The 27,047-nt window shown below is 33.2% G+C and overlaps 6 protein-coding genes across 10 annotated transcripts; 5 read left to right on the forward strand and 1 right to left on the reverse strand.

Annotated features, from left to right (window-relative positions):
• Positions 1 to 7,009: 7,009 nt before the first annotated feature.
• On the forward strand, positions 7,010 to 10,251 carry LOC104787394 (calreticulin-1-like). Its single transcript, XM_010512972.3, has 12 exons — positions 7,010 to 7,400; positions 7,900 to 8,007; positions 8,083 to 8,275; positions 8,360 to 8,723; positions 8,807 to 8,893; positions 8,985 to 9,042; positions 9,315 to 9,382; positions 9,468 to 9,563; positions 9,644 to 9,691; positions 9,781 to 9,810; positions 9,898 to 9,999; positions 10,092 to 10,251. Exons 1-12 carry the CDS (start codon positions 7,307 to 7,309, stop codon positions 10,101 to 10,103), a joined length of 1,260 nt encoding a protein of 419 aa, XP_010511274.1. The 5' UTR covers positions 7,010 to 7,306; the 3' UTR covers positions 10,104 to 10,251.
• Positions 10,252 to 13,413: 3,162 nt separating this feature from the next.
• On the forward strand, positions 13,414 to 16,631 carry LOC104787391 (calreticulin-1). The gene is made up of 12 exons (XM_010512969.3): positions 13,414 to 13,673; positions 14,247 to 14,354; positions 14,430 to 14,622; positions 14,707 to 15,070; positions 15,153 to 15,239; positions 15,332 to 15,389; positions 15,666 to 15,733; positions 15,812 to 15,907; positions 15,989 to 16,036; positions 16,126 to 16,155; positions 16,245 to 16,346; positions 16,441 to 16,631. The coding sequence occupies exons 1-12, from the start codon at positions 13,580 to 13,582 to the stop codon at positions 16,450 to 16,452; spliced, it is 1,260 nt and encodes a 419-aa protein (XP_010511271.1). The 5' UTR covers positions 13,414 to 13,579; the 3' UTR covers positions 16,453 to 16,631.
• Positions 16,632 to 17,193: 562 nt separating this feature from the next.
• On the forward strand, positions 17,194 to 18,961 carry LOC104787390 (small COPII coat GTPase SAR1B). The gene is made up of 3 exons (XM_010512968.3): positions 17,194 to 17,581; positions 17,769 to 17,900; positions 18,324 to 18,961. The coding sequence occupies exons 1-3, from the start codon at positions 17,453 to 17,455 to the stop codon at positions 18,642 to 18,644; spliced, it is 582 nt and encodes a 193-aa protein (XP_010511270.1). The 5' UTR covers positions 17,194 to 17,452; the 3' UTR covers positions 18,645 to 18,961.
• LOC104787388 (uncharacterized) lies at positions 18,532 to 19,984 on the forward strand. Its single transcript, XM_010512961.2, has 4 exons — positions 18,532 to 19,132; positions 19,224 to 19,303; positions 19,386 to 19,611; positions 19,694 to 19,984. Exons 1-4 carry the CDS (start codon positions 19,060 to 19,062, stop codon positions 19,804 to 19,806), a joined length of 492 nt encoding a protein of 163 aa, XP_010511263.1. The 5' UTR covers positions 18,532 to 19,059; the 3' UTR covers positions 19,807 to 19,984.
• On the reverse strand, positions 19,874 to 23,212 carry LOC104787389 (uncharacterized). Of its 4 annotated transcripts, none has more exons than XM_010512967.3 (11): positions 23,080 to 23,212; positions 22,658 to 22,815; positions 21,891 to 22,581; positions 21,655 to 21,739; positions 21,443 to 21,530; positions 21,177 to 21,361; positions 20,970 to 21,102; positions 20,741 to 20,877; positions 20,575 to 20,649; positions 20,315 to 20,425; positions 19,874 to 20,091 (listed from the first exon to the last, which is right to left on the reverse strand). In XM_010512967.3, the coding sequence occupies exons 2-11, from the start codon at positions 22,800 to 22,802 to the stop codon at positions 20,011 to 20,013; spliced, it is 1,731 nt and encodes a 576-aa protein (XP_010511269.1). In that variant the 5' UTR covers positions 22,803 to 22,815; positions 23,080 to 23,212; the 3' UTR covers positions 19,874 to 20,010. The 4 variants fall into 4 exon arrangements, with proteins under 4 accessions (XP_010511269.1, XP_010511264.1, XP_010511268.1 ...); XM_010512962.2 differs by having other exon boundaries at positions 22,658 to 22,829; positions 23,080 to 23,207; XM_010512966.3 differs by having other exon boundaries at positions 23,064 to 23,169.
• Positions 23,213 to 24,953: 1,741 nt separating this feature from the next.
• LOC104787387 (uncharacterized) lies at positions 24,954 to 26,594 on the forward strand. 2 transcript variants are annotated; one of them, XM_010512960.3, is made up of 5 exons: positions 24,954 to 25,360; positions 25,444 to 25,531; positions 25,663 to 25,733; positions 25,841 to 25,900; positions 26,331 to 26,594. In XM_010512960.3, the coding sequence occupies exons 1-5, from the start codon at positions 25,244 to 25,246 to the stop codon at positions 26,469 to 26,471; spliced, it is 477 nt and encodes a 158-aa protein (XP_010511262.1). In that variant the 5' UTR covers positions 24,954 to 25,243; the 3' UTR covers positions 26,472 to 26,594. The 2 variants fall into 2 exon arrangements, with proteins under 2 accessions (XP_010511262.1, XP_087306862.1); XM_087450736.1 differs by having other exon boundaries at positions 24,967 to 25,346.
• Positions 26,595 to 27,047: the final 453 nt, after the last annotated feature.

Here is a 27,047-nt window from a genome sequence, read left to right on the forward strand (position 1 = left end):
TCCATTTTTACCAATCTTTTCGTTTAACCCGATTTGTTTTCCCTACCCATGAACCCAAACCTTTCTTTAAAACCTTGTTGTGAATTGTTGAGTGAGGCCTTTTCATTGTGCTATAAGTTGTGAAACCTTGAGAGTATTGAGAACGACAAAGAACTGGCTCTTGATTTAGCTAAGTTAAAATCATTTAGACTAGCTGATAGAATCGATTTTGAAAGATAGGTGGTTAGCATGTTTATTTGGGTTGGGTTGAGGAATAATAAAAAAAAAGTCCCTAAGGTTAGAATCAATTAGCTCTAAGTAAAAAAAAAAGAAAAAAAAATCTTGCTATGAAAGAAAGAAAAGAAAAAAAAAATAATAAATGTATAAATATTAGGAGTCTAGCAAACAAAGAAAAAGAAAAAAAAAAAAAAAGAGAAAGAGCTAGATGTTTAAGGTTTAGACCTTAGGGATTACACACACAAAAAAAAGTTAAAATCAAGGTTGTGGGTAGTTTAATTCTAGGGGATTTAAATAAAAAAAATAAAATAAAAAAGTGAATGAGAAAATGGTAGATTATCAAGAGTTAAGCTTTGTATGCTTAAATTGTTCTCAATCTTAGATAGTTTTCACAACTGTCTAGCATTCCTTCTTTTGAGAGAAAACCATCCAAAGAATTTGCTTTAAACCACTTTACCAAAAAGCCTTACCCTTGAAACCGATTGAGCTTGATTCACTTTCCCTTTGCAAGAATTCGCCAAACACTTAATTGAATGTGAAAGAGATGTTTTTTACTTTTAGTTAGAGGTTGAACTAGATCGATGCATGGTAATAAGCATAGAAAAATATTTGTAAGTATGTTGATTGATCTTAGCACCATTAAACTATCTTTAATGACTATAGCTTGAATCCTTCGCTTGGCATATAAAGGTTATGAGTCCCCGTTTTTAAATCGCACCCTCCTACTTCCTTGCTAGAGGACTAGCAAGATTTAAGTTTGGGGCTCTGATAACTCTCTAATTTACATGTTTTTAGCTTCCTTTTTGTCTATATTTTGCATTGTTTATACCCTTACCTTAGCATTTTTAGGTCATTAACTGTAGGAATTCACATTTAGGCCATTTAGGGTGTTGCATTCTTGCATTTGCATACTTTAGATGAAAACAGGTGCTTTAGAGCCTAAAATGGGCAGAAACAAGGACAAATCTGAGCATGTACCCGAAGGAGCCATCGAGCTGGAAGAACAGTCCGAACCCCAACACGATCGAAGAGGATCCAAGAGCAGGAAGAACAACCCAAAGATCTATCCGAGGAGTAACCCGACCTTATCCTCGTGCACCCCATCGAGTAGACCCTCGGGCAGGACTGGGAAGCTAGGTCAAAGGGGTTTCCATATATAAACCCCTCCTCTTCTTCCTCGCAAACGAGCACGCCGCAGACACTAGCGATGAAAATCTTCGAATTTTTTATAACATTAAAATCTGGGTTTATGAAACTAGTACTGTATAGCTAGTATCCGATATTTATACCCTGCTATATAAAGCATGATCAACATTTTTTTCAAAAATTATAATATAATAATAAAAATTTCCGTTACTTTTGTTTTACTTTTAATACTGCAATTGTTTGGTAAATATACATACATCTTTTTAAATACTAATTATTTTAGAATATTATAGTATTTAAATGTGTTTGATTTATATTACATTTTATATTGTTCGTTGTATTTGCATCATTATTTTATGAAATATTTAAAAGCATTAATTATTATATTCTAATTGTGAGTAAATAAAATTTATTAATTTATCAACGACAGAAATTTTGTTTTACCAATTCGTCGATGTGGAACATTAAAATATATATTTTTTCTTCATTGATTGAGTAATATATTTTCGCTTTTAAAAATTCAAATGATAACATATGCAGAAAAAAAATCTACATATTTATTTATCATATGTATTATATGATAATTTAAAATAATTTGTAAATGAAATAAAAGAAAGATGATAGGAGAATCATAATTTAGAATCTTAACAACATATATGTATACTAAACAACATAACTTGGGAAAGGCCAAGAAAGTTTTTGAGGCGGACCTTTTTCATGACATCCCAGCTAGAAACAGGAATGCCATACATACTTTTCAAGGTTAAGTCACAACAACCCATTTGTATCCATGCTTCTTGAGACACCTGCAATTAGTCTCTTCCAGTTTTGCTCTTAAGCGACTCCTGAATCACTAGAATGTTTTTTAGTTAAGTCCAGACTTTAGAGTCTTGTTAGACTCTATAAGACCAGCAACTGCCCCCAAAAATATCTTAATCATCATCAAGCAATCTGATCACCTTGTTCAGTTTTTGCTCTTTCGTTTTGATGAGAAACCAGCATGATACTTCTTCGTTGTGGATACCCTTCAGTTGTTCACTGACCCTGCGATGACCTTTTTTGCACTTTACTTTTAAGTCATAACAACCCTGAACTCTCTGTTTGCATTCGATGCTTATTGAGACACTCTGTGCATATATAACCTGCAATCATCAGTCTAATCCAGTTTTGCTCTTGAGCGACTAGTGAATCACTTCAATGTTTGTTTTTGATCATACGTACACATTTTGGAGTCTTGTTAGATTCCAATGAGTCTTTTGTTCTGATTAATGTTTTCTGGACTCTTTTATCTGTTGTTTTCCCATACAAACCGCCCTCTGTATGGATAATGATCCATACTACACTTACATAGCTAAACAGCAGCCATAACCCATGTTGTCATGTTGATCCATTTCTTTGTCATGTGCTACTACGGATACTTAAACAATACATCTCACTATTGAGTTTTGGTATGTTCTTCTGATGATTAGATCAGCCAGTTGTCTTTATAAAAAATAAGTATTTTGTAGGACAATTTCGCTTTTTCTAGTTACGTTATGTTTTGGTCTAAAAGAAAACCTAGTTCTAATTAATGATGTGAATGAGATTGTAAATATAAGGCTGTTTTGACAGTTAATTGACTTATGCTCAAATATTACAATTTATCGAGTTATGTATATTTACTCATTAAAAAAAGGATGATCCAAATTACGATTTGGAATATTGCATGGCTAACCATGAACTTTGTATGATATGAGTTTGTCAATCACAAAAGCAAGGAAGGTATTCTCAATGGTTGTTCACTTTGTAGTATTTTTACTCATGCTAGTCTTTATTTATACTAAAATTTCTGGTATTATATTACTTGTTAACCGATTACATAGTTTAGAATTATAGGTATACCACAACAACACCTATAATTAATCTCTCTCTTTTTTTTTCAATTATTTTTTAAAAATGTATATGTCATATATGTTTTTTATTCTTATTATTCTGGTTTTGTATTTTTACAAAATAATCGTTAACGTGCTTTGTACATATATAATTGTTTTACTCTTGTTCATTTAAAAGAATTACAAGGTTGTTCACTTTTTTGTAATTCTTTTACTCTTGCTAGTCTTTAATTATTCTCTCTATCACTGATTCTTCAATTATTATTTAAAAATATTAGGACTCAGACCCTCCCCCCGCGATGTCGGGGGAGAAGTATTTTAGAAAATTTAAAATTATACTTTATGAAATTATACATTATGAAATTATTTGAATGTAACAGAATATTTTGAATACATAAATTGTTACTAAAAACACAATCATCAAAATAAAATCTTATAACAAAAAATATTATGTAGAAGAAATGCGACTTTGCAAAACATATTGTTTAATGTATTATAAATATAAGATATTTTTATGAAGAATTATAGTAAAAAACTACAATTAAAAAAATCATTATGAAGAAGTGATCCTTACTAAGAATATTGAACTCATGGTTATAATGATTAATGTAATTTTCTATTAAATAACTATAATTAAAAATATATTTAATAATGAGTTAAACAGTATCAATGGAAAATTAAAATTAAAATACACAACTCTTAAGAACAAAATAAAATAAATTTTAAATATTAAAATAGTTTTTAACGAAAAGTTATGATAAATAGACGCAACTGTAAATTTTATATTAAGTTTTATTGAATTTCTATATTACTATAATCATTTCTAAAATTTTAGTTAGATTATAGAATAACATTGAATATTAGATATTAATATTCAAATTATTTACTTTTAACATAAAATGAAAAAATTGTTTCAACGAACAATGATTTTTTAGTTATTAATTGAAGAGACAAATATATAGAAAGTTCAAAAGATATGACTATTTAAATAGACACACCTATTAAAACGAAAAGTTATGATGAAAAAATATGAATAAAATAAAGTGAAAAGACACAACTCTACAATGAACAAATACAATGTTTGAGTTTTTAAAAAAGAACAAACAAAACCAATTTTTTAACAAAAAGTACTTACTCAAAGTACTTTCGGATGCGTCCTTACCAAAAGTCGCAACTGTTATTCTCATTTATTCGGATTGTTATTATTATTTTTAAATATGAAAATATATTTTTAACGGAAAGTGATAAATAGACACAACTATAAATTCAATATTAAGTTGTATAAAATTTCTCTATTGCTATAATCATTTCTAAAATTTTAGTTAGATTATAGAATAAATTCAATTATCTATACTCAACATAAAATGAAAAATTTGTTTCAACGAACTTGTTAGTTAGTGATGAAGAGACAAATATAAAGAGAGTTAAAAAAGCATGACTATTTAAATAGACACACCTATTAAAACGAAAAGTTGCGATGAAATATAAATAAAATATAGTGAAAAGACACAACTCTACAATGAACAGCTACAACTGTTTGAATTAAAAAAAACAAATAAAAACATTTTTTTTTACAGAAATGTACTACGAAAAATCGCAATTGTTGTGTCTGCAATTGCTTATACCTACAAACTCATATAAACTGCTTTTAAATAGAAGGCATCTTTATTATCATATTCAAAAGTCAAATTCAAAAACTTATTATATAATCATCTAACCATTCGAAAAAGACTCTAGGTATAAAATTAACTAAAAGTTGTAAATTACATTCATCATTCCAAAAATCTTTTGTTAAATCAAGAACTGGAGGAATTTCTTAATTTAAAAGAGTGAATGCTAAAGAATAATTTAGAGAGCTGTAAAAACCGTTGAGATTGAAATTTTATATTATTTTGTGTCATGACAAAAAAATATAAAAACAATTCAAACATACAAATATATAGATTTCAAAAGATACAAATATTCGAATAGACACAACTCTACAATGAACAATTGCAACTTTACAAAAAAACTGTTACAATGAACAATCACAACTTTTTGTTAAACACATAATTTAAATTTTCTACATATTTTTTGGAAGATTATCCAAAAGGTACGATCGAAAAAACACAACCTTTGGTGGCATTTATTCGGATTGTTACCATATTGAAAAGTCAAATCTAAAAACTCACTATGTAATCCATCTAACTCTTGGAAAAACACTCTAGGTATTTTCATTAAACTTTTATACTTAAATTTAACTAAAAGATGTAAATTAGAAAACAGTTCAAAAAGACAAATATATATAGATTTCAAAGGATACGAATGTTCCAATCAACACAACTTTACAGTGAACAATTGTAACTTTTCATAAATAACCGTTTCAATGATCCATCACGATTTTTCAGAAAATATCCAAAATGTACGATTGAAAAAACACAATTGTTGGTCGCATTTATTCGGATTGTTATTATTATATATATTATGATATGTCAGATTCTCATTGATTATTAAAATAAGGAGAAGTGGACAAAAATGTTCACTTTACTCCAAATACTAAATCCTATCTATTCAAACTATATCTTAATTGTAAAATAGAGAACCCAAACCTAAAAAAATTCTAAAAATTAATTAAACATAATGTAATTATGTAAAAAGGGTAAAAATGAAAATGTTCAAAAAATGATATTTTTGAAGGTATCCAACAAAAGCATTTCTAACAAATTCTCAAAAATATATATATATTAAAAAAGTAATAAAAAGATTATCGTGCAATGTATCGCAGATTCAAGTATAACTAGGATATATCCCGTGCTTAAAGCACGGGTTAACATTTTCAAAAAAAATTATAATATAATAATAAAAATTATTGTTTTATTTTTTTTTAAAAAAATATTTTGTTTGAGATAATATTTATTTTTAATTGTTATATAAATCTATTAGTCTATTTGAATACTAATTATTTTAGAATATTAAAGTATTTTATTTTTGACGTATTATTACAGTTTTATATTGTTTATTTGTTGTATTTGCATCATATTTTGTGAAATATAAAATAATAATTTTAATATTATAATTGTGAGTAAATAAAAATTATTAATTTATCATCTATATGTAAATTTAGTTTTACCAATCCGCCAATGCGGAAATTAAAACACACATTTTCATACATTGAGTAATATATCTTCATTTTAAAAAATTCAAATCATAACATATGCAGAAAATATGCATTTTATTAATTATAAGTATTATATGAAAGTTCTAAACAATTTGTAAATAAAATAAAATAAATATGATAGGAGAATCATAATTTGAAATCTTAACAAAATCTTCGAATTTATTTATTAAAAATAGGGAAAAATAATTGTATTGTATACTTGGATATAAAATCTTAGTTTTTAAAATTCTGATTGGTTTATATATTTTTTTAAAAAAGTAATTAGTAATTTCGTCCATAATTTATTAGAAAGAGAAAATATTTTTTTAGATTTTTTAATATTTGATATGTGAGTGTTTTTGATTTTTATTTTAATTATATTTATTTAAATTAGTTAATTAAGCTTAATTAATTTTTTTTAATGGCAATTGAATGTAATTTTTTACATATTTTAAGGTTAGTTTCATATTTGTACTTCTCAATTAATATAGTAGGATAACTTTGTAAAAAATATGCTAGAATGCTACATTTCCAGAAAAAAAATTAACACTCCTAGATGTGCTTTTTTAAAAATTTTGTAAAAAGATGTTGGCAAAAAGAAAAATAAAACAAAAAGAGGATTTTGTAGATGAAAGTAGTTAGAATCCGACGGCTAGAAATGGTATCCCACGAGATGCATCAGTCTCTCACCGTCTCTCACGTGTAAACAGTAAACTCGTGCGAGTCCAAATTCGTGGCTTTATCCAGTGATATTAAGCCACGTCATTCTCATGACACGTAAATCGACGTGTTTGTTACTCATTGGTTAGCTTGGATGAAAAAGCGGCGAGAGCTCCCACTTCACTTGCAGGTTGTTCTCTAGGTGTATGTATATGTATATTTCAGTCTCTTGTGTTTACTGGTGAAGGGCTCTTTGATCCGATCCGAGTTTGTAGCAATGGCGAAACTAAACCCTAACCTCATCTCTTTGATTCTTTTTGCTCTCGTGGTGATCGTCTCTGCTGAAGTTATCTTCGAGGAAAAATTCGATGGTAGGCTACATTCATTTCTCCCTTCAGTCTCTTATCTTAGATTTTACATGTGTCGATCCGATTGATTCTGTTTAAGATCGCTAGATTGATTCGATTCGATTCGATTAGATGATGCCATAACTTGTTTGATCCAATCAAATGTAGCACATCGTTTCAATTCGATCGAGCTTTTTTTTCGAAATGTTTGGTTAGGATTGTTATAGATCTATAGATTATGTGGATTTCTGGTTCTACTTAGAATTTTTGAATTCGTAATTATGATCAGTGACCAAGGTTGTGATGATTAAACCTCTCTGTGATCACGGGAATAAGGATTTTAATGATAGAAGGATTGCTTATCTATTCAATTAGCCAATCTGGTTAGTTTTATGCTTAGATTGAATTTTTCTTATATGATCACTCCATGGAATTCATACCATAAGGTAGTACGCATGAGATATCATTTTCTCGTCTGATGTCTCTTTTGCTGTGTTCTTTTGTTTTCTCTTTTATTCTAAAGATGGATGGGAGAAGAGATGGGTAAAATCCGACTGGAAGAAAGATGATAACACTGCTGGGGAGTGGAAACACACAGCTGGCAACTGGTCCGGTGACGCTAACGATAAAGGTATGTTTCACGACCAGTGATGATGATGATTCATTGTTGCTTCATATTCTCATGTCAATGATCACTCTCTTGCAGGTATCCAGACTAGCGAGGACTACAGATTCTACGCTATATCAGCTGAGTTCCCTGAGTTCAGCAACAAGGACAAGACCCTAGTCTTCCAATTCTCTGTCAAGCACGAGCAGAAACTTGACTGTGGTGGTGGCTACATGAAGTTGCTCAGTGATGATGTTGACCAGAAGAAATTTGGAGGAGACACTCCTTACAGGTGCTTTTTAGGTTTTCTTTTACCATCTCTATATCAAACTTCAAACATCATAGGCTTATCTTTTTCTTTTTTTTTTACCTGCAGCATTATGTTTGGCCCTGATATCTGTGGCTACAGCACTAAGAAAGTACATGCTATCCTTACCTACAATGGAGCAAACCATCTGATCAAGAAGGAGGTCCCATGTGAGACTGACCAGCTTACCCATGTCTACACATTCGTCCTCCGCCCAGATGCTACTTACAGTATCTTGATTGACAATGTTGAGAAGCAAACTGGTAGCCTCTACTCTGACTGGGATCTCCTCCCACCAAAGAAGATCAAGGATCCCAGTGCCAAGAAGCCTGAGGACTGGGATGAGACTGAGTACATTCCTGATCCGGAAGACAAAAAGCCAGCTGGATATGATGATATCCCAAAGGAGATCCCAGACACTGATGCTAAGAAGGTTTGAACCTTTTCTGGCATTGATGCATATTAAATCTAAATCATCGCTTGCTGGGTTTTTATTTGCATCCTTTGTTTTTTTAGCCTGAGGACTGGGATGAGGAAGAAGATGGTGAGTGGACTGCTCCAACCATTCCCAACCCAGAGTACAACGGTGAATGGGAGGCCAAGGTTTGTTGATTTTTTGCTGTATAATAAGAGTATTTAAGATAGTCAAACTGTGTGGCTTTTCTCTAATAGTTGTTGTCATATTGCCCTGTAGAAAATCAAGAACCCAAATTACAAGGGCAAGTGGAAGGCTCCAATGATTGATAACCCTGGTAATATTCTCTCTGTGATTCATAATGTCCACAGTATTCATGTAATAAAATGCTCCATGTCTCTAAAATATTAATTTTTATAACAAAATACAATCTCACACCAGCTTGACGCGACTAGGAATCCATCATACTGTATATTCAACTGAAATACTTCTTTAGAATCTGTTAGTTATGGATCATAGATGTAACAAAAGTATTCAGTGTAAGATTTTTGTTTTCCATGAAGTTATATGGGATCAGTAGTAAGTCTAAGTGTATCATTTTTTACGCAGAGTTCAAGGATGACCCAGAACTCTATGTCTTCCCCAAATTGAAGTATGTTGGAGTGGAGTTGTGGCAGGTAATAATAATATCTTGTCCCAGAAACGTTTTTCTTCTTTTCTGATGGTGTATGTTTGGTACTAAACACTTGATATTTTTGGTAGGTGAAATCTGGATCCTTGTTTGACAATGTGTTGGTAAGCGATGACCCAGAGTACGCTAAGAAGTTGGCCGAGGAAACATGGGGAAAGCACAAGGATGTATGTTAATCAATCCTTGTTCTTCGTTTGGTTTACTGTGGTTAATGAATAATAACTAATAATCTAGTCTGGTATTACAGGCGGAGAAAGCAGCATTCGACGAAGCTGAGAAGAAGAAAGAGGAAGAGGTAAATAACAATCCTCCATCCAAAAAAACATTATCTTATTCAAATAAGTTTAGTAATCAAGTTTTCTTGTATTTTTTTGGTATTACCAGGAATCAAAGGACGCTCCTGCTGAATCTGACGTAAGATCTCTTGGGCGTCACATTAATATGCATAGTAAACCTCTCTGTTTCTGTCATGGTTTGACATAACTTCACTCTTTGCTACAGGCTGAGGGAGAAGCAGAAGATGATGACAATGAAGCAGATGACTCAGACAACGAATCAAAGTCTGAGGAAAGCAAGGAATCCGAGGAAACCGATGCTGCCCATGTATGTTTCTAGACATCTTTTTCAGCTTTGAAACCGAGAATTATACTGAATTGGCCTGTGTGACTAACTTCGTGATAATGATTTTACTACAGGACGAGCTTTAAGCAAAGATGGTGGAGAATATTAAAAAAGTTTTCGTAGTCTTTCTTGTTTTTACCTTTTCTTCCAAAGGAACTCCTTAGCTCTAGTTTGGTTGGGCTGTATAACTTTTTAGCTTCAAACATCAAAGCTTATGGTGAAATGGTTGTGGCAGCTTCTTCTCTCCCCTTCCCTTTACTCTCATGATCATCTCTCTCATATTCTCTTTACATGGATTCACAATAGAGAATGAAATAAGTAAGGCTGTCTAATAGCATTTCATTACATTAGTCATTTTATTCTGTTCAACCTACAATTACAAAAAACAAAATAGGATTCACAATAGAGAATGAAATAAGTAAGGCTGTCTAATAGTGTTGATGTCCCTTTCGGTCACAATTAGTATGTTTAGTTCGGTCAAAGAGGGTCGAAGTTCTCTTCTATTATATTGATGTCGAAACACAAAAGACGGGCTACAACGCGATTTAAACGGGTTACAAAAGTAGACGAGGATAGTAGACGAGCTGATCTCTCGTCGATTCTTCGAGCTATGAGCTTAGAACCGTTGACTTTTGCTTGGATGAGCTAAGCTCTTGTACTTGCTGTACGACTTCTCCTGCTTTTCCTCGATCCCCTTTTCTAAAGGCCGTACGCCCGTATTTATAGGGAATCGTGTCGGTTCGTCTAGGAAAAATACCATAATACCTTTCTCTCTCGAAAGGGATATTTATGGGTTTTTTCCTGGGTCGGGCCCTTTTGTTGGGGTTGGATCTACCCCTAACAAATAGCATTTCATTACATTAGTCATTTTATTCTGTTCAACCTACAATTACAAAAAACATAATTTTCATGAATTGCTGGTTCCTAGTGGTTCACGGTCTGAGTCGGACACGCATTTTAGCATTTCATTTAGAACGAGACCTAAATGTTCATCACATTGTTTGATTCACCAATCGTTTTAATAAGCACCCTTTCGTGAATCAGCTGCACAGTGAAAGTTTTTGTTGGTTAAATAAGACGGGAGAACGAATCTTAAACGTTATTTTTGTTTTATAAATAAAATACACAATATATCTTAGAGGGATATTCGAACTAAATATTCAAATATTCTATTGGAATTTAACCACGAGTCTTAAACGTTGCTACCCGAAATCCGAAAAATTCCTATCCAAACCAGTCCAAACAAATTTATATCAAACAAAAAAATAAGGAAAAAGGTATCCCTTAATTAAATTTTCCTAAAAACTTTTAAATGAATTTTAATAACTGGTTTATATGGTGTGATAAGATAAAATTAATTTTATAATAATTCATAAGGGTTACATTTTAATTATTATATAAAAAATTTACATATTCAAATAAATCTAACACATATATATTATATTGACAAATTTTAGATTCTAAATAATAATTTTATCGATAAGGATAATAGATTTTGTAAATAGAAATTACAGTAAAATTATTTAATAATTATTAGTTGTTATTTAATTGACATATTATACATTATTATCTCATAATCACATACTTATAATAATTTTTGACAGTTTAAGAGACTCACCATCCGGACGAAAATAAAAAACTGAACCAAACCGGACTCGAACAAAACCGGTTCAGATCCACTATGAGTATGAACAAAATTATCCTTATGGGTCATGTACATGTTCACCCATGAATATTGATTCGGATCCCAGTATTTCCTTTATACCTAAACACATATCCAATTACCCAAATGAATTGATATTTAAATATCTAAAATATGTATACTCGATTATACCCAGTATTTTTGATATGCTTACGATTAATCAACGATTACAGCTAATATAATTTAACCATATATTTATAGTTAACGATTACTGTTTTTAACCATTTTATATGGTTATGGTTTAAATACGGTTTATTTTTGGTCATGCCTACAAAATAACCATCTACAACATAATATTATTTATTTATTTATTTTGGCAACCTTCTTTTTTTATATTGCTCTTTTTATTTATTTTTTTTCCTTTTTATTCTTATTGTTCCTTTTATGATTACCAATCAAACTTATAAATAAATGTTAAGGAATGATTGAAAAAAAAATTAATAATAGAAAAGAATTCGGAAAAAAATAAATAAGGATGATAATAGTGATATTTTGGAAGATTTTTGAATCAAGAAAATTATTAAATCCACTATCTAGCTAGTTAAAACCACAACTTATAAGCATACTTGATTTTTTTAGGATATATTTGTTTATGTGGTCAACTCTAATAACATATTCCCTCCGTTTCACAAAGAGTGTCATTTTGACCAATTACACACAAATTAAGAAAAACTTGAATTATACATATATGTCCCTATTTAATGAGCAATTTATTATTTAAATCTAATAGAAAAAGCTTTGGGTTAAGGGTAAGTTAGAAATTTTGATATTAAAAACCACATTGGAAATATAAAGTGACAGTCTTTGTGAAACAAAAAAAATACTCCAGAATGACACTCTTTGTGAAACAGAGGGAGTATTGTTTAAATTCAAAGTTTGAAAGTTTAATAAAAATAATGAGATACTCAATATATTTTACTGATTTTGAAATAAAGTAATTAGTCTATCTAAGGTTTATTTTTTGGTACATCTAAAACTCATCTAAAACTCATTTTTGGTACGTCGATTGACCTCAGTATCAAGTGTGATCTTGTTTTTGTTTTTTGGTTTCCTTTCCATGTTTACATTATATTCACTTTTTATGGTTCTATCAGATGACAAAAAAAAAAAAAAAAGATATAAAATCCAACACATTAAAATAAAAAAACTAAAATAACACCTAAATAGAACGTCAAACTCTTAAAAGTAAAGATAACTAGATGATGAAAATTGCTTCTCTTTGAAGATGTTGAACATTACTCTTTGTACTGTAGCTTAATATTTTTACCTTCAATCATAAAAATATCATTTATTTATTTATTTACTTACTTTTTACTACAGTAATAATACTTTTATTTTAAGGATATATTGCATTTTTCTTATCATATTAAAATTAAGAAATTTATTATTTAATTCATCCAGTGGTAGTTAAATGAGAGAAATACAATTAAATCTTAAACATTTTTTGTGATGTACATACTAAATTACTATATTTAAATCTTATTTTCTTGGAGATAAATACTTTTCATTAAATCTTATACAGAAAACAAAATATTTGGAAGATAAAATTAGTTTTGAAATCCGGCTATGGAAACACCCTTTAAATAAATACTCCAAGTCTAAGTCCATATTCACCAAAAAAAGAAAAAGAAAACTCCAAGTCCACTTATTGTCCAGTGATATTAAGCCACGCCATTCCCATGACACGTAAATCTGACGTGTACGTCATTTGTTGGTAAACATGTATTGAAAGATGACACGTTATTAATCCACGAGAGCTTCTACTTCACTTGCAGCTTCTTCTCTCTCGTATATATATATATTTCAATCTCTTCTGTTTAACTGGTGAAGGGCTCTCTGATCTGATCCGAGTTTGTAGCAATGGCGAAACTAAACCCTAACTTCATCTCCTTGATTCTTTTCGCTCTCGTGGTGATCGTCTCTGCTGAAGTTATCTTCGAGGAAAAATTCGATGGTAGGCTACATACATTTCTCTCTCAGTCTCTTCTCTTAGATTCTAAGTGTGTCGATGCGATTGATTGATGCTTTTATGATTCTGTTTGCGATCGCTAGATTGATTCGTTTGACTATTCGTTTCAATTCGATGAAGTTTTTCTTCGAAAATGTTTGGTTAGGATTGTGATAAATCTATAGATCGATGATTAGTGGCGGCGTTTGTGAATTTGTGGATTTTGATTATACTTTGATCCTTTTGATTTCGATAAATTATCGTCAGTGATGAAGTTTGTGATGATTAAAAACTCTTATGTGGCGGCGATTTGGAAAATCACAGTAATACTGTTTTCGATGATATTAAGCGTGTGATGGCTTGGAAACTATATGATTGTTTATCTGATCAGCAAGTCCTGATAGATTTATGTTTTGATTGATCATTGTAATTTTTCCTTTTTATGATCAACTCTTTGAATTCGTATCATCTGAGAAACTTTGATATATGAAGTAGACTTGTTATATACATTCAATCAGACGATTTTCTTGTCTGATGTCTCTTTTGCTGTGTTCTTTTGTTTTCTCTTTTATTCTAAAGATGGATGGGAGAAGAGATGGGTAAAATCCGACTGGAAGAAAGATGATAACACTGCTGGGGAGTGGAAACACACAGCTGGCAACTGGTCCGGTGACGCTAACGATAAAGGTATGTTTCACGACCAGTGATGATGATGATTCATTGTTGCTTCATATTCTCATGTCAATGATCACTCTCTTGCAGGTATCCAGACTAGCGAGGACTACAGATTCTACGCTATATCAGCTGAGTTCCCTGAGTTCAGCAACAAGGACAAGACCCTAGTCTTCCAATTCTCTGTCAAGCACGAGCAGAAACTTGACTGTGGTGGTGGCTACATGAAGTTGCTCAGTGATGATGTTGACCAGAAGAAATTTGGAGGAGACACTCCTTACAGGTGCTTTTTAGGTTTTCTTTTACCATCTCTATATCAAACTTCAAACATCATAGGCTTATCTTTTTCTTTTTTTTTTACCTGCAGCATTATGTTTGGCCCTGATATCTGTGGCTACAGCACTAAGAAAGTACATGCTATCCTTACCTACAATGGAGCAAACCATCTGATCAAGAAGGAGGTCCCATGTGAGACTGACCAGCTTACCCATGTCTACACATTCGTCCTCCGCCCAGATGCTACTTACAGTATCTTGATTGACAATGTTGAGAAGCAAACTGGTAGCCTCTACTCTGACTGGGATCTCCTCCCACCAAAGAAGATCAAGGATCCCAGTGCCAAGAAGCCTGAGGACTGGGATGAGACTGAGTACATTCCTGATCCGGAAGACAAAAAGCCAGCTGGATATGATGATATCCCAAAGGAGATCCCAGACACTGATGCTAAGAAGGTTTGAACCTTTTCTGGCATTGATGCATATTAAATCTAAATCATCGCTTGCTGGGTTTTTATTTGGATCCTTTGTTTTTTAGCCTGAGGACTGGGATGAAGAAGAAGATGGTGAGTGGACTGCTCCAACCATTCCCAACCCAGAGTACAACGGTGAATGGGAGGCCAAGGTTTGTTGGTTTTTTGCTGTATAAAACAGAGTATTTAAGATGGTCAAACTGTGTGGTTTTTCTCTAATAGTTGTTGTCATATTGCCCTTTAGAAAATCAAGAACCCAAATTACAAGGGCAAGTGGAAGGCTCCAATGATTGATAACCCTGGTAATATTCTCTCTTTGGCCATTTATATTCATAATCTCCTTAGAAATCATGTTATAAACCCAGGCACCATGGCTCTAAGATAGTAGTTCAGGTCTTATAACGTGGTACAATCTTAGACCAGCTCGTCACATTTACGAATCCATAATTTTTAACTGAAATACATTTTTGAGTTTATGTTTGTTATGGATGTAACAGTATTATTCAGTGTAGTTTTTTTGTTTTTCATGATGTAATATACGATAAGTAGCAAGTCTAAGTATATCAATTATGATGCAGAGTTCAAGGATGACCCAGAACTCTATGTATTCCCCAAATTGAAGTATGTTGGAGTAGAGTTGTGGCAGGTAATAATAATATCTTGTCACTGATTTGTCTTCCATGATAGTGTATGTTTGGTACTAAACACATGGTATTATTGGTAGGTGAAATCTGGATCCTTGTTCGACAATGTGTTGATAAGCGATGACCCAGAGTACGCTAAGATGTTGGCTGAGGAAACCTGGGGAAAACACAAGGATGTATGATAACCAAATCTTTGCTCTTCGTTTGGTTTACTGTGGTTAATGAATAATAACTAATAATTCAGTCTGGTGTTACAGGCGGAGAAAGCAGCATTCGACGAAGCTGAGAAGAAGAAAGAGGAAGAGGTAAATAACAATCCTCCATCCAAAAAAACATTATCTTATTCAAATAACTTTAGTAATCAAGTTTTCTTGTATATTTTTGTTATAACCAGGAATCAAAGGACGCTCCTGCTGAATCTGACGTAAGATCTCTTGGGCTTCACATTAATATGCATAGTAAACCTCTCTGTTTCTGTCATGGTTTTTGACCCAACTTCACACTTTGCTACAGGCTGAGGGAGAAGCAGAAGATGATGACAATGAAGCAGATGACTCAGACAACGAATCAAAGTCGGAGGAAAGCAAGGAATCCGAGGAAACCGATGCTGCACATGTATGTTTCTAGACCTCTTTTCTGCCTTAAAACCCAAAACATATATAGTTCTTTGTGCTATGTGACTAACTTTGTGAAAACTATTTGATTACAGGACGAGCTTTAAGGGAAGAAGGTGGAGAATTAAAAAGTTCTCAGTGTCTTATTTTGTTGTTCTTACCTTTTCTTTCAAAGATTTTTTTTTAGCTCTAGTTTGGTTGTGATGTAGAACTTTTTAGCTATCATGGTGATATATGGTTGTGGCAGCTTTATTAGACTTGAGAAAATCCTTTCTGATTCTCTTCATCTCTCTCCTTGTTTTTACCCTCATGATCCTCTCGTATTATCATATTCTACGGATTCACAATAGAAAAGGAAAAAAAGGTAAGAGATCTTAATTGTTGGAGGGAAAACATTCACTTACTTGAACACCACCACTGTCTCATAGCAATGTCATCATATATTCACAGCAATATAGAGTTCATCCTGCTTCAAACCAACATTTTATTGCAAAAATAGAACTTCATGAATGATAATTTTCTCCCCAAACAACAAGAGAAGTTGATGCGTTCGTAGTGGTTCATGGTCCGAGTCTGGCACGTATTCTAGTAGCAGATTAACTTAGAAGAAGACCTAGTTGTAAAATGTGACTGTTTTGATATATTAAAATAACGTAGCACTCAGTGACTCACAATTAGGCTAGCACTACTCTCATTAACCAGTAAACGAGAGTTAATGAATGTTCTAAAAACTGAACTAATAAACTCTTTTTTATTTTATTTGTCGTCCAACTTAAAAAAAAAAACATGTCTTGTTTTAAATAAATCAAAAATAGTACTACTTATTAGGTTATTTAAAAAATGTCAATGAAGTAAAAATGTCAATTAAAAAAAAAAACACAGCCGCTACCGCTAAGTTAGAAAATGAGTAGATCTGATGGTCCAGGTTGGCTTTTCAATGACATCAACCATAAGGATACCTTCCACTCATAACACGCCACGTCACTACACCAGCTCGATCATCGGCCACGTCTGTTTCCATATTTTGTTTCTTATAACTCTTTTTTTATTTTTTTATATATTTTCTTTGGCGAAAGATCGAGAGATCAGAGACCAAGTCACGAAACCATGTTCTTGTTCGATTGGTTCTATGGAATCCTAGCCTCTTTAGGGTTATGGCAAAAAGAAGCCAAAATCTTGTTTCTCGGGCTCGATAATGCTGGCAAAACCACTTTACTTCACATGCTCAAAGACGAGGTTTGATTTTTGTAATTGTTCGATCTCGATTTTCAATTTTTTTTTGGGTAGATCTATTTAGTCATGTCTTCGTTTCATGAATTTTAGGGTATTCATAGTGGCTTTTCGATTTCGTGTTGAGTGAGTTTGTGTCACAAATTTAAGATCTGACTCTTTCTTCTTCTTTTTTTTTGGTGGTGTAATATAGAGATTAGTTCAGCATCAGCCGACGCAACATCCAACGTCTGAAGAACTTAGCATTGGCAAAATCAAGTTCAAGGCTTTTGATTTGGGAGGTCATCAGATTGCTCGTAGGGTTTGGAAAGATTACTATGCCAAGGTTCATTACTATATTCTCTCTTTACTAATACCTTTTCTCAAATCGAACAGAGCTATGTTTTATCTGATGATTGTTGCTGGTATGCTAATTCAAAAGCTTAGATGGAAGTTTCTTTCTTACATCACAATTCAAATTACACATGTGTTTGCCTTCAAGATGGTTTTAATGGTCTTGATCTGAGAGTATAAATTAATGATCTTTTCCTTAAGTTCTACACAGTTAGAAGTGATGTTATGGTTTTTAGACCTTTTGCCATGTATATCATCAGACTAGAGTTGTTTAAGATGAACCTAGAGCTGGGATATTCTCATATCAGTGATATCCCTTTTGGTGATGAGTTTTTGTAGAGCGAACTCGAAGTATGTTTTGTTCTCTGTGCTGATAGAAACTCTTTTTTTTTTTTTTTTTTATGGTTGCATAAAGGTTGATGCTGTTGTCTACCTTGTGGATGCTTATGACAAAGAAAGATTTGCTGAGTCTAAAAGAGAGCTTGACGCTCTTCTCTCAGATGAAGCCCTTGCAACCGTTCCCTTTCTGATTCTTGGAAACAAGATTGATATCCCTTATGCAGCTTCTGAAGATGAATTGAGGTATCACTTGGGTCTCACTAACTTCACCACCGGCAAGGGAAAAGTTACACTCGGAGACTCTGGTGTTCGTCCACTCGAGGTCTTCATGTGCAGCATTGTCCGGAAAATGGGTTATGGCGAGGGATTCAAATGGCTCTCTCAGTACATCAACTAAGGACAGAACATCATCAAGTCTTTTTTTTCTTTCATATTTCAATCCAAACCCGAGAAGATTTTCCGTACAATTTGTCTATTTCTTCAAGCTAAAAGATTTGTGATTGATGATGATATCACATCCTTCTCCTAGAAGTCTTGAACACTCTTTTGTTTTTTTGTTTTTTTGTTTTTTTTTTTTGTTGTTTTCTGTGTTAAACATAAGTTTGGTGGCTTGCATTTCCAAACTTATTTCATGTCTCTCTGGTCCACATTTTTGTCAACTGCTTATGTTTCATTGAACACTATTCCAAGTTAGATCACCAACTTTTTTGAACATACACTTTCACTTTATATTAACGTGTGTCCTACCTCGCCACCCTATATAAAATCAATTCAGCAATCAATCTCTGTCTCTCGTTCTCTCTTTGTTTGCCATGAATGTTCGGACGGTGTTAAGACTATGGCTACTCTATGCAGTGTTGCTTTTTAATAGTCAAAGATATTCAGGTGCAGTTTAGTCTTTCAAGTCTCAGATTCTCTTTGTTAAGACACTCATTAAGTTAATTTGGTTTTCATTCTCTTGAGATTGTTGATGCAGTCAATGCGCAGGGTGGTGGTGTAATCGGAGGCGCAGGGATTTTGGTTCAGAGAGCCGCGTTCTGTTTTAACAATAACCTGGTAAGTGGTAGTATGATCAATGACAAAACCTCGTAAAAAGAAATCACTGTTTGACAATAGCTTTTTCTCCATTTTTTTACAGCTCTACAGAGGGTGCAATGAGGCGTTCAGACTAAACGCAGGAGGTGAATTCAAGGTTCCACCAGAGGAAACAGACAGGTTCTGCAACGGTCCTTGTTCCGCGGAAACAGAACTTGTGCTTACATGCATCAATAGCGTCATGTCTGATTTCGTGTTTTACAATCGGGCTACCCCGAGAGATATCAGGAACACCCTCCGTGGTGGCTGCAGCTCATCTTCCACACGAGGTTTTTAACCATAAAATACCCCTAACTTAACATCCTACACATAACTATGAAACATGAACTTGACTTGAGTCTGGATATATAGGAAACTTCAATGTGGGAGATTATGCTCAGGGACTCTATTTTGGCAAGGCCGGTAAAAAGCTGCCTGGATTGTTCATTGGACTAGTTCTCGGGTTTGTACCGTTGATCCTGTGAAGAGTATGTATGTAAATGATATTCTCCCTGTTAAGATCTCTTTTTCTTTTGTTACTCTGAAACAAGATTTCTTTTGTTTTGTTTTTTTTTTTTTTAATTAAAGCAAATCAATCCTACATAGAGAAGCTACGGTTAAATGTATCTTTTCATTTTAGAGTTTGAACGGATATTTTACACACTTGCTCCTTTCTTTTCAATGGCTTGTTAAATGACTGAAGCTGATGTTTGCATGGAATGGCACTTAGGCTTCTTCTTCTTCCATTTCGGGTTATCCATGTGGGAAACCTGCACAAAATTTAGGTTCATGTTAGATTCCATATTTCAAGCTTTACACACCAAAATGCCATTTTAATCGCATATCATCCCCACAAAACTAACTCTTTAAGATATCATCAAACTCATATTTTGTAAGTAAGGCTTGAAACCTGATGATTTTGAGTTTTTGACTACGAAAATCGGCTTAAACTATCAGTTAAATGATAAGGGAATTTATATGAGAGCTACTTACAATTTGAGATTTCCACTGGACTGTTTCCAAACTACTGTCATGTGGAGGTTGATCGCGAACATGGCGAAATATGTGAATCAGCACTGCAGCATCAAGAGCAGCATACTCTAGCTGCACAATACACTTAATATCAGATTCGACAAATATGCTTCCACCCTCTCACTCATAACTCGGTCAAATTTTCGGCAGACTCTAACTTGTATATAACAATTGTGGTCCCTCATAATCATGACAACACATATATGGAGAAGAGTATACACCTGATTCTGGGTCAAAGGCCTTTGTTCCCAGTCGCTATTGCGTCTTGTTTTGTTCAAAGACACTCCCAATATTTTCTGATACCGAACAAAGAACACCAACGACAAGAATGTAATATCAAAGGATTTTGTGAACTAGGAGCTAGATAACAAAAAGACAAAAGCTCACCTTCGTTAGTCCTGCTAAACCACCACATGTCTCTTTGAAAAGATTTTGAATGTCTAACAACATGTCATAGCGCTTGAAACAGTCCAGATCTCCATATGAAAGGGCCAACTGCTTGATGTCACATTGAAAACTGTAACCTAAAGATAATTCATGATCATGGTGTTACTCAGTAAAAGAGCTTATCTTTATAAAGTAGACAAAAAGAGAAGAAGATAGATTTCACATGTACCGAGCTTTAATATACTATACGATTGCAAAATTTGGCCAAGGCAGTTATCCAGAATTTCAGAGGCATCATCGTAAAGCTTTATCAAGTCCAATATGAAAATTTTGGTATCAGTGCCAATTTGCATAATTGAAACCTGTAAACAAGAACAACAACGATAAGAATGTTACAGCATGTTAGGAAAGGGAAGAGACTGTACAAGTAATTTACCTTGCTCGGTTTACTGCCTTTGATATAAATGGGTTTCCATTCACAGTCAATACCCACAACTCTACATCCTTGAAGAAAAGAAGTTGCTTTTCTCAACTCATTAACTTCATCAACCCAGACTACATCTTCCACAGCTAGATCGTTGAGACGCAGAAAGCTTTTTTCAAGAAAACAAACCTCAGCCTCTGAACAACATAAAGAATACCATTGTAAGCTTCTTATAGTTTTTGAAAACACTAGGCGAGGTTCCGTGCAGCAATATATACCTTGTGCTTTTGGCAGACCTTCAAGTGAATATCGATCACACAGTTCATCAACCTTCTCCAAGTACCCAGCTTCCATTGCCAAATAGACCTATAAACTCAAAAAGCCACCAACACTTCAGTAAAACAGATGACCGCTTCATGTTACAAATCTCCCTACGAAATGAAAAAAAAAATGTCTTTACACATTAATTTCACGTATAACAAGTGCTTACCAGATACTCAAGAAGCTGTCTTTCACCTTTTGCCATATTTTCAGCAACATCCCAGCATGCTTTTTCTGCCAGATCCTTCAGTGCACTGCCAGTTAATCAGAAAAATATAATCTTTTAGTGTTAATTCTTCATATGTATCTGCTGACTTGCTGATTCTAGATAGACAAGATCCAATACAGGTAAAAGATAAAAGCTGTCTAATGATTACAATCAGAAGCAAAAGCGACTGCAACAACCTTTCTTTACACTTGTAACACAATTCCGGAAATTCCTGCTGGAGATAGTTCTTCTTTATAACATTGTAAGCTTGCTTTAACATATTCCTTGAACCATATTCTTGGACAAGAACGCATAAACTGGGCCTTCCCATGAACGTAGCCCATTTCTCTGCAGCTTGAAAGTCTTTCTCCTCAACCATTTGTTGAAGAAAGGTTTCTCCGGGGAAACGGAAAGAGAAATGCTCTAACAAAGACACAGCCGTCATGAAAGATTTCAACTTGATCAAGTCAGAAATGTATTGTTCCAGAAACGCACTTCCACAAGCAAACCCATGTCCATCCCAAACATCCGAGACAGACAAGGCTTCATCAATGCTGGTTAACCCCACATCAAACACTTTAAGAGTATGCAACATCACCTTCTCATCATAAGCTACAGAACCTCCAACAGTAGCAAGGAAGAACTGAGCAGCTAGTTTTCTCGCGGAACACATATCATCTTCACTTGTTGGTTCAGGTACTGCTTTAAAGAAACGGCGAAGAGCTGATATAACCAAGTGACTAAAGCCTTCACCATATACACCAAACATAGGAAGCACAATGAGACACTTGACAATGAAAGTAGCAGGTCCTGGTTTAGGTTTATTAGCAAGAACTTGATGAACTCGATACTGCAAAGCTTGGAACTTCTTAGTTGCCTTCAAACTTCCTGTAAACACACACCCATTAATCTGCTTAAACCGCACACAATTGGGGACTTATAAAAAGTCTAGCTAAGGACTTACCATATTTATAACATTCTTTGAGAAGATATAAGAACACAAGTGGAGACACATAAGTTAAATCTGAATAAGCATGTAAACACACTGTTCGTGCTTTAGCGTCTTCATCTCGTACCTCCAAATCAGCTTGTTCTGGATCCAAACCCATTTTGAAACCTCTCCTAGTCAGAAAAATCTGATGTCAAAGCCAAAAAGTTACTATCTTTGACCAAATCAAGCAGTTAGAGATGATTTATGCAAAGAAAAAACGAAACTTTGAAATCAAATTTCAGATTTTTTTTAAGAAAAAGTGAAGGGGTTATTATGAAAATCCAATTTTTGTAGAGTTGTTTGTTGTTATAAAGCGGTAACTAAAAACACTCATAATTATATGGACAAAGAAGATTTTATTGTATAAAATGTTTCTCACCGGAGATTTGACTTACCGGCGAGGATGGCCGGAGGAACGAGGAAAGAGAGAGAAAGACAGAAGTTGAAGAGTTGTTAAAAGAGGACAGTATCTTTCCTCTAACGGCAAAATATCCGTCCGTTGACTCCGTTTATCTAGGTTTCAAATGTAAATTGATCTAATCTCTGAGGGTCTTTTTGTCTTTGGATGTATTTACTGCCCACAAGGCCACAAGCCCACAACTAAGGGTGTGGACCGAACCGCAATTTCGTTAATTCGGTCCGGTTTTTTTGTTCTTTCATTGTATTTATTTAATATGCCTTGCCGAGAATACGGCTAAAAGTAGACTTGAAACCTATTATCTTCCAAAAATACCGGATATCCGGATTCGTCTTAGAGCTACCTAAAAGTGTATCCGTGTAAACATAACTGAAATTTCGTTAATTTTGTCCGGGTTTATTTCGATTTCAGCATAAAATGATTAGACTGTTTTATTTTAATCCGGTGATAAGTTCGGTAATGAGAATTGATTCGTTTATCAATTTTTTTAAAGAAAGTTTTTGGCCTAAATCGAAACTGAATGTACCAAAATCGTTTAAAATGCATGTACTCAATAAAGAAAAAATACCAAAGTTACTCATAAATTTGGAATCTAAATCGAACTAAATATTGTTTTAGTTTTTCTTTGGAACCCATAATTTTACATGAACTGAACGCATGTTTATCTCTTCCGAACCAATGTTTGAATTTGGTTAATTTTCTTTTCGTCAATCGAACTTTTAAATTTTCAAACCAATCGAACGAGATTAAAGTTACTGATTGTCTTCAGACCTTTAGTAAAAAGCTAAGGACTGAATGTGAGTGTCATTGTTGATTATTTGATTGCATATCGATTGTGATAACAATGTAAAACTTATGAATAGTAATGCGATTCACGAATGATGACATTATCCAAAAAAAAGTATAAAAATATAAGAAATGGTTCATTAAATAAGATAATGAGATATATATGTTATTTGGTTAAGATGTTATGTACATTATTAATTTACAATGTTGGCACTTGCAAAATCATTTCACTCACATATAGGATGTCAAAATAGGTTAAAGTTAATGGGTTAATCCAAACCAATCCAACTCTTGGACCAAATGAGTTAGAAATTTGGGCACTAATGGATTAATGGGTTAAATGTGTTAATGAGTTTAATAAGTTAGGTTAAAATGGTTTTGGTGAAAATGGTTTAGTGGGTTATTAAATAACCAAACCAATAGAATTAAACAATATAAATCAAATGTATACGCCACATATAGCCGAATCAAATGTCTACACCAATTTTATAAACCAAAACAAACCTAATTTTATTAGGTCTCTCACATCAATCTCCCTTAACCTAAATTTTTTCGCGCCAAAATTGTGAAACCGGAATTTTGGTGAAGTAAATACATAATCATGTTTTTTGGCGGAATTTGTAAATAAATTTCAACAAGTTACATAAATAAGTAAATAACTATGATTTTCTTTTTTATACAAAATACACGCCTAGTGAGACTACCTCTCCATACAAAATTAAATAATTCAATGGATCTCTCTAACCTTTAGAATTCGTACGGAGGATTCAGACAACCCTATTGATAGTTTTGTTGTTCATGTAATCTGTTCTTAATAACTTAAGATTTATTTGGCTCTCAAAACCAAAATATAGATCCAAAATTTTTATCCAAATATACCCCTGGAGTAGGAAGTGCAACTAATTTAAGTTATCCTACAATTTTTTTTGGCTAACTTTCTAAAGGAACCAGAAGTTGTTACTCTTATTGGGTTTTCCATGGGCCTTAATTTAAAATGGCTTCCACACATTAACAATAATCTAACGAACACGTGACATATAATATAACAAAATATCGTAAAGATTTAAAAATATTAAAAAATTAGAAAAAATATCAAAACCCTCTCTCGAAGTTTCCTTCTCTAACTTCCATCTCTCTCCTACGAAGATATTTTTTTTTGGGTGTTTGTTGTTTCATTTCTCTTCTCTTCTCCATCCACAAAAAATAAAGGCTATTGCTTCTTCAACTCGCAGATTTTTCCGATGCTTCGACAGTGAAATTGACTTAACTAAAGAGAGATACATAACAGAACAACCTTTGAAAACGTAGCAGCGGGCGGCGGAGACGGAGACGGAGGAGCTAGCGGTTTTAAAAAAATGGCGTGTGAAGGTGGAGGAGGATCAAACATCAGATCTAGTTACTACAACGTTCTCGGGATCCGTAAAGACGCTTCCGTTTCCGATATCCGCACTGCTTACCGTAAGCTAGCCATGGTAGTAGCTGTATATGAACCTGATTTTGATTTTGAATCTGTGAATTTTTGCATTTCGTTGATATATTTGTTTCGGTTATGAAGAAATGGCATCCGGATAGATACGTTCGGAATCCTGGACTCGTCGGAGAAGCTAAACGTCGGTTTCAACAAATACAGGAAGCCTATTCTGGTAATTTCACCTTTTCGTTCGAAAAATATCTTCTTAACGTCCGTTAATTCTTGTCGTTATCTTTATATACGACGCTTGTTAACGTCCGTCTCAAGTAACAGCACAATTTTTGTTTTTCTTGGGTGAATTAGTTCTGAATGATGAGAATAAGAGGTCAATGTACGATGCTGGCTTATTCGATCCTCATGAAGATGATGACGATGTTCGTACACACTTCTTTAATTCCATTCTATGATTTTGCTTTAGAAAAAAAGATGTCGTTTTGTTTTTTTGTTTTTTTTTTTCTAATGTTTTACCCAAATGATTCAGGACTTCTGTGATTTTTTGCAAGAGATGATCTCAATGATGAACAATGTCAAAAAAGACGAGGTATGCCCCAGTTCTTTTCCAATTTGAATTCCCGGTTCAGTATACTTCCGTAGATCATTTAGTGTATGACCACTCGGTTCAGGATACTTTCGTTGATCATTAGTGTATTACCTCCCAGTTTAACAGCTCTGATTATTGGTTTAGACATAAAATGTATGATTTGGGCTTGGTTAGATTTCCTAGACCGGTTAAATTATTTGGTAAATTCAATTTTGGCCTTCTCGATTAGTTGAAGAATGTTTTGCTCAACAATAACCAATGGTACGCTGGTTTTGAAGATTTAAAGAGTCGCATTAGAGAGTTGATTGGCAAAAGTAAATCAAGTAAAACCAGAAAATTAAGTTAAACGAGGAAATAAACTTCTGGTTGTGTAGATTTAACTGAGAAATTAGTTTTTAACGAGAACGAGCGGGTTTTATATGATGAGTAGGGAGAGAGTTTAGAGGACTTGCAACGGATGTTCACGGATATGGTTGGTGGAGATGGCGTGAGCTTTGACTGTAACAACAATCCAAAGGGTAGCAAAAGACAACGTGTCAATATATCGAGGAGTAGTGCTGCGATGCGTTAACGCTTACTACTTCTTCTGTGTGTTGTGTGTATCGTGTTGTATCAAAATTTCAATTCCATTTTCAATCGTCTAAGACCCCAATGCCCATATATAATAAAATATCTCTAAGAACTAGTTAGAATCTTTTGAAGTTCTTTTATGACGCGTGTTGGTTAAGTTGCTTTTGCTTCCCAACATGATCCCAATCACACACAAATGTATCTCTCTTGATTTGGTTAGGATCACATTAAATACTAGATTACCGCTGGTCAAAATTATTTATAAATAAAATATTTAAATTATAAATTGTATTTATTGGTTAAATATGTTATAATTATATAATAATTGTTAAATAAAACATATAATGCTGCAATATAATTTATTTTTTAAATAATATTTATATTAATTTAATTATATATGTCTATTCTCTGATACCAACAGTGTTAACAAAATAATGATATGATGTTTTATCCCTGTAACACTGAATTAATGATATCTTTTTAATTTATATAAATATCGTTAAACTCCGTCCTGCTATATAACCCCGTCCCGAGATATTTTAACTCACACTATATCATTTTAATTTTTAATATTTAT

The sequence above is a fragment of the Camelina sativa genome, chromosome 5 (assembly GCF_030686135.1).
Source record: "Camelina sativa cultivar CO46 ecotype springtype chromosome 5, ASM3068613v1".
Classification (NCBI taxonomy): domain Eukaryota; kingdom Viridiplantae; phylum Streptophyta; class Magnoliopsida; order Brassicales; family Brassicaceae; genus Camelina; species Camelina sativa.

What these genes read in the sequence shown, in the direction of transcription:
- LOC104787394 (XM_010512972.3), top strand. Translation starts at nt 7,307, where the DNA reads ATGGCGAAACTAAACCCTAACCTCATCTCTTTGATTCTTTTTGCTCTC. An exon ending in CTTCGAGGAAAAATTCGATG is followed by an intron (nt 7,401 to 7,899) that starts GTAGGCTACATT and finishes TTTATTCTAAAG; the next exon opens with ATGGATGGGAGAAGAGATGG. An exon ending in ACGGTGAATGGGAGGCCAAG is followed by an intron (nt 8,894 to 8,984) that starts GTTTGTTGATTT and finishes ATTGCCCTGTAG; the next exon opens with AAAATCAAGAACCCAAATTA.
- LOC104787391 (XM_010512969.3), top strand. Translation starts at nt 13,580, where the DNA reads ATGGCGAAACTAAACCCTAACTTCATCTCCTTGATTCTTTTCGCTCTC. An exon ending in CAGACACTGATGCTAAGAAG is followed by an intron (nt 15,071 to 15,152) that starts GTTTGAACCTTT and finishes TTTGTTTTTTAG; the next exon opens with CCTGAGGACTGGGATGAAGA. An exon ending in CCTGGGGAAAACACAAGGAT is followed by an intron (nt 15,908 to 15,988) that starts GTATGATAACCA and finishes CTGGTGTTACAG; the next exon opens with GCGGAGAAAGCAGCATTCGA.
- LOC104787389 (XM_010512967.3), bottom strand. Translation starts at nt 22,802, where the DNA reads ATGGGTTTGGATCCAGAACAAGCTGATTTGGAGGTACGAGATGAAGAC. An exon ending in GTTTAGCAGGACTAACGAAG is followed by an intron (nt 20,650 to 20,740) that starts GTGAGCTTTTGT and finishes GTTCGGTATCAG; the next exon opens with AAAATATTGGGAGTGTCTTT. An exon ending in TCCAGTGGAAATCTCAAATT is followed by an intron (nt 20,092 to 20,314) that starts GTAAGTAGCTCT and finishes AATTTTGTGCAG; the next exon opens with GTTTCCCACATGGATAACCC.
- LOC104787388 (XM_010512961.2), top strand. Translation starts at nt 19,060, where the DNA reads ATGAATGTTCGGACGGTGTTAAGACTATGGCTACTCTATGCAGTGTTG. An exon ending in TCTGTTTTAACAATAACCTG is followed by an intron (nt 19,304 to 19,385) that starts GTAAGTGGTAGT and finishes ATTTTTTTACAG; the next exon opens with CTCTACAGAGGGTGCAATGA. An exon ending in CAGCTCATCTTCCACACGAG is followed by an intron (nt 19,612 to 19,693) that starts GTTTTTAACCAT and finishes CTGGATATATAG; the next exon opens with GAAACTTCAATGTGGGAGAT.
- LOC104787387 (XM_010512960.3), top strand. Translation starts at nt 25,244, where the DNA reads ATGGCGTGTGAAGGTGGAGGAGGATCAAACATCAGATCTAGTTACTAC. An exon ending in CTTACCGTAAGCTAGCCATG is followed by an intron (nt 25,361 to 25,443) that starts GTAGTAGCTGTA and finishes TCGGTTATGAAG; the next exon opens with AAATGGCATCCGGATAGATA. An exon ending in AATACAGGAAGCCTATTCTG is followed by an intron (nt 25,532 to 25,662) that starts GTAATTTCACCT and finishes TGGGTGAATTAG; the next exon opens with TTCTGAATGATGAGAATAAG.
- LOC104787390 (XM_010512968.3), top strand. Translation starts at nt 17,453, where the DNA reads ATGTTCTTGTTCGATTGGTTCTATGGAATCCTAGCCTCTTTAGGGTTA. An exon ending in TTCACATGCTCAAAGACGAG is followed by an intron (nt 17,582 to 17,768) that starts GTTTGATTTTTG and finishes GGTGTAATATAG; the next exon opens with AGATTAGTTCAGCATCAGCC. An exon ending in GGAAAGATTACTATGCCAAG is followed by an intron (nt 17,901 to 18,323) that starts GTTCATTACTAT and finishes GGTTGCATAAAG; the next exon opens with GTTGATGCTGTTGTCTACCT.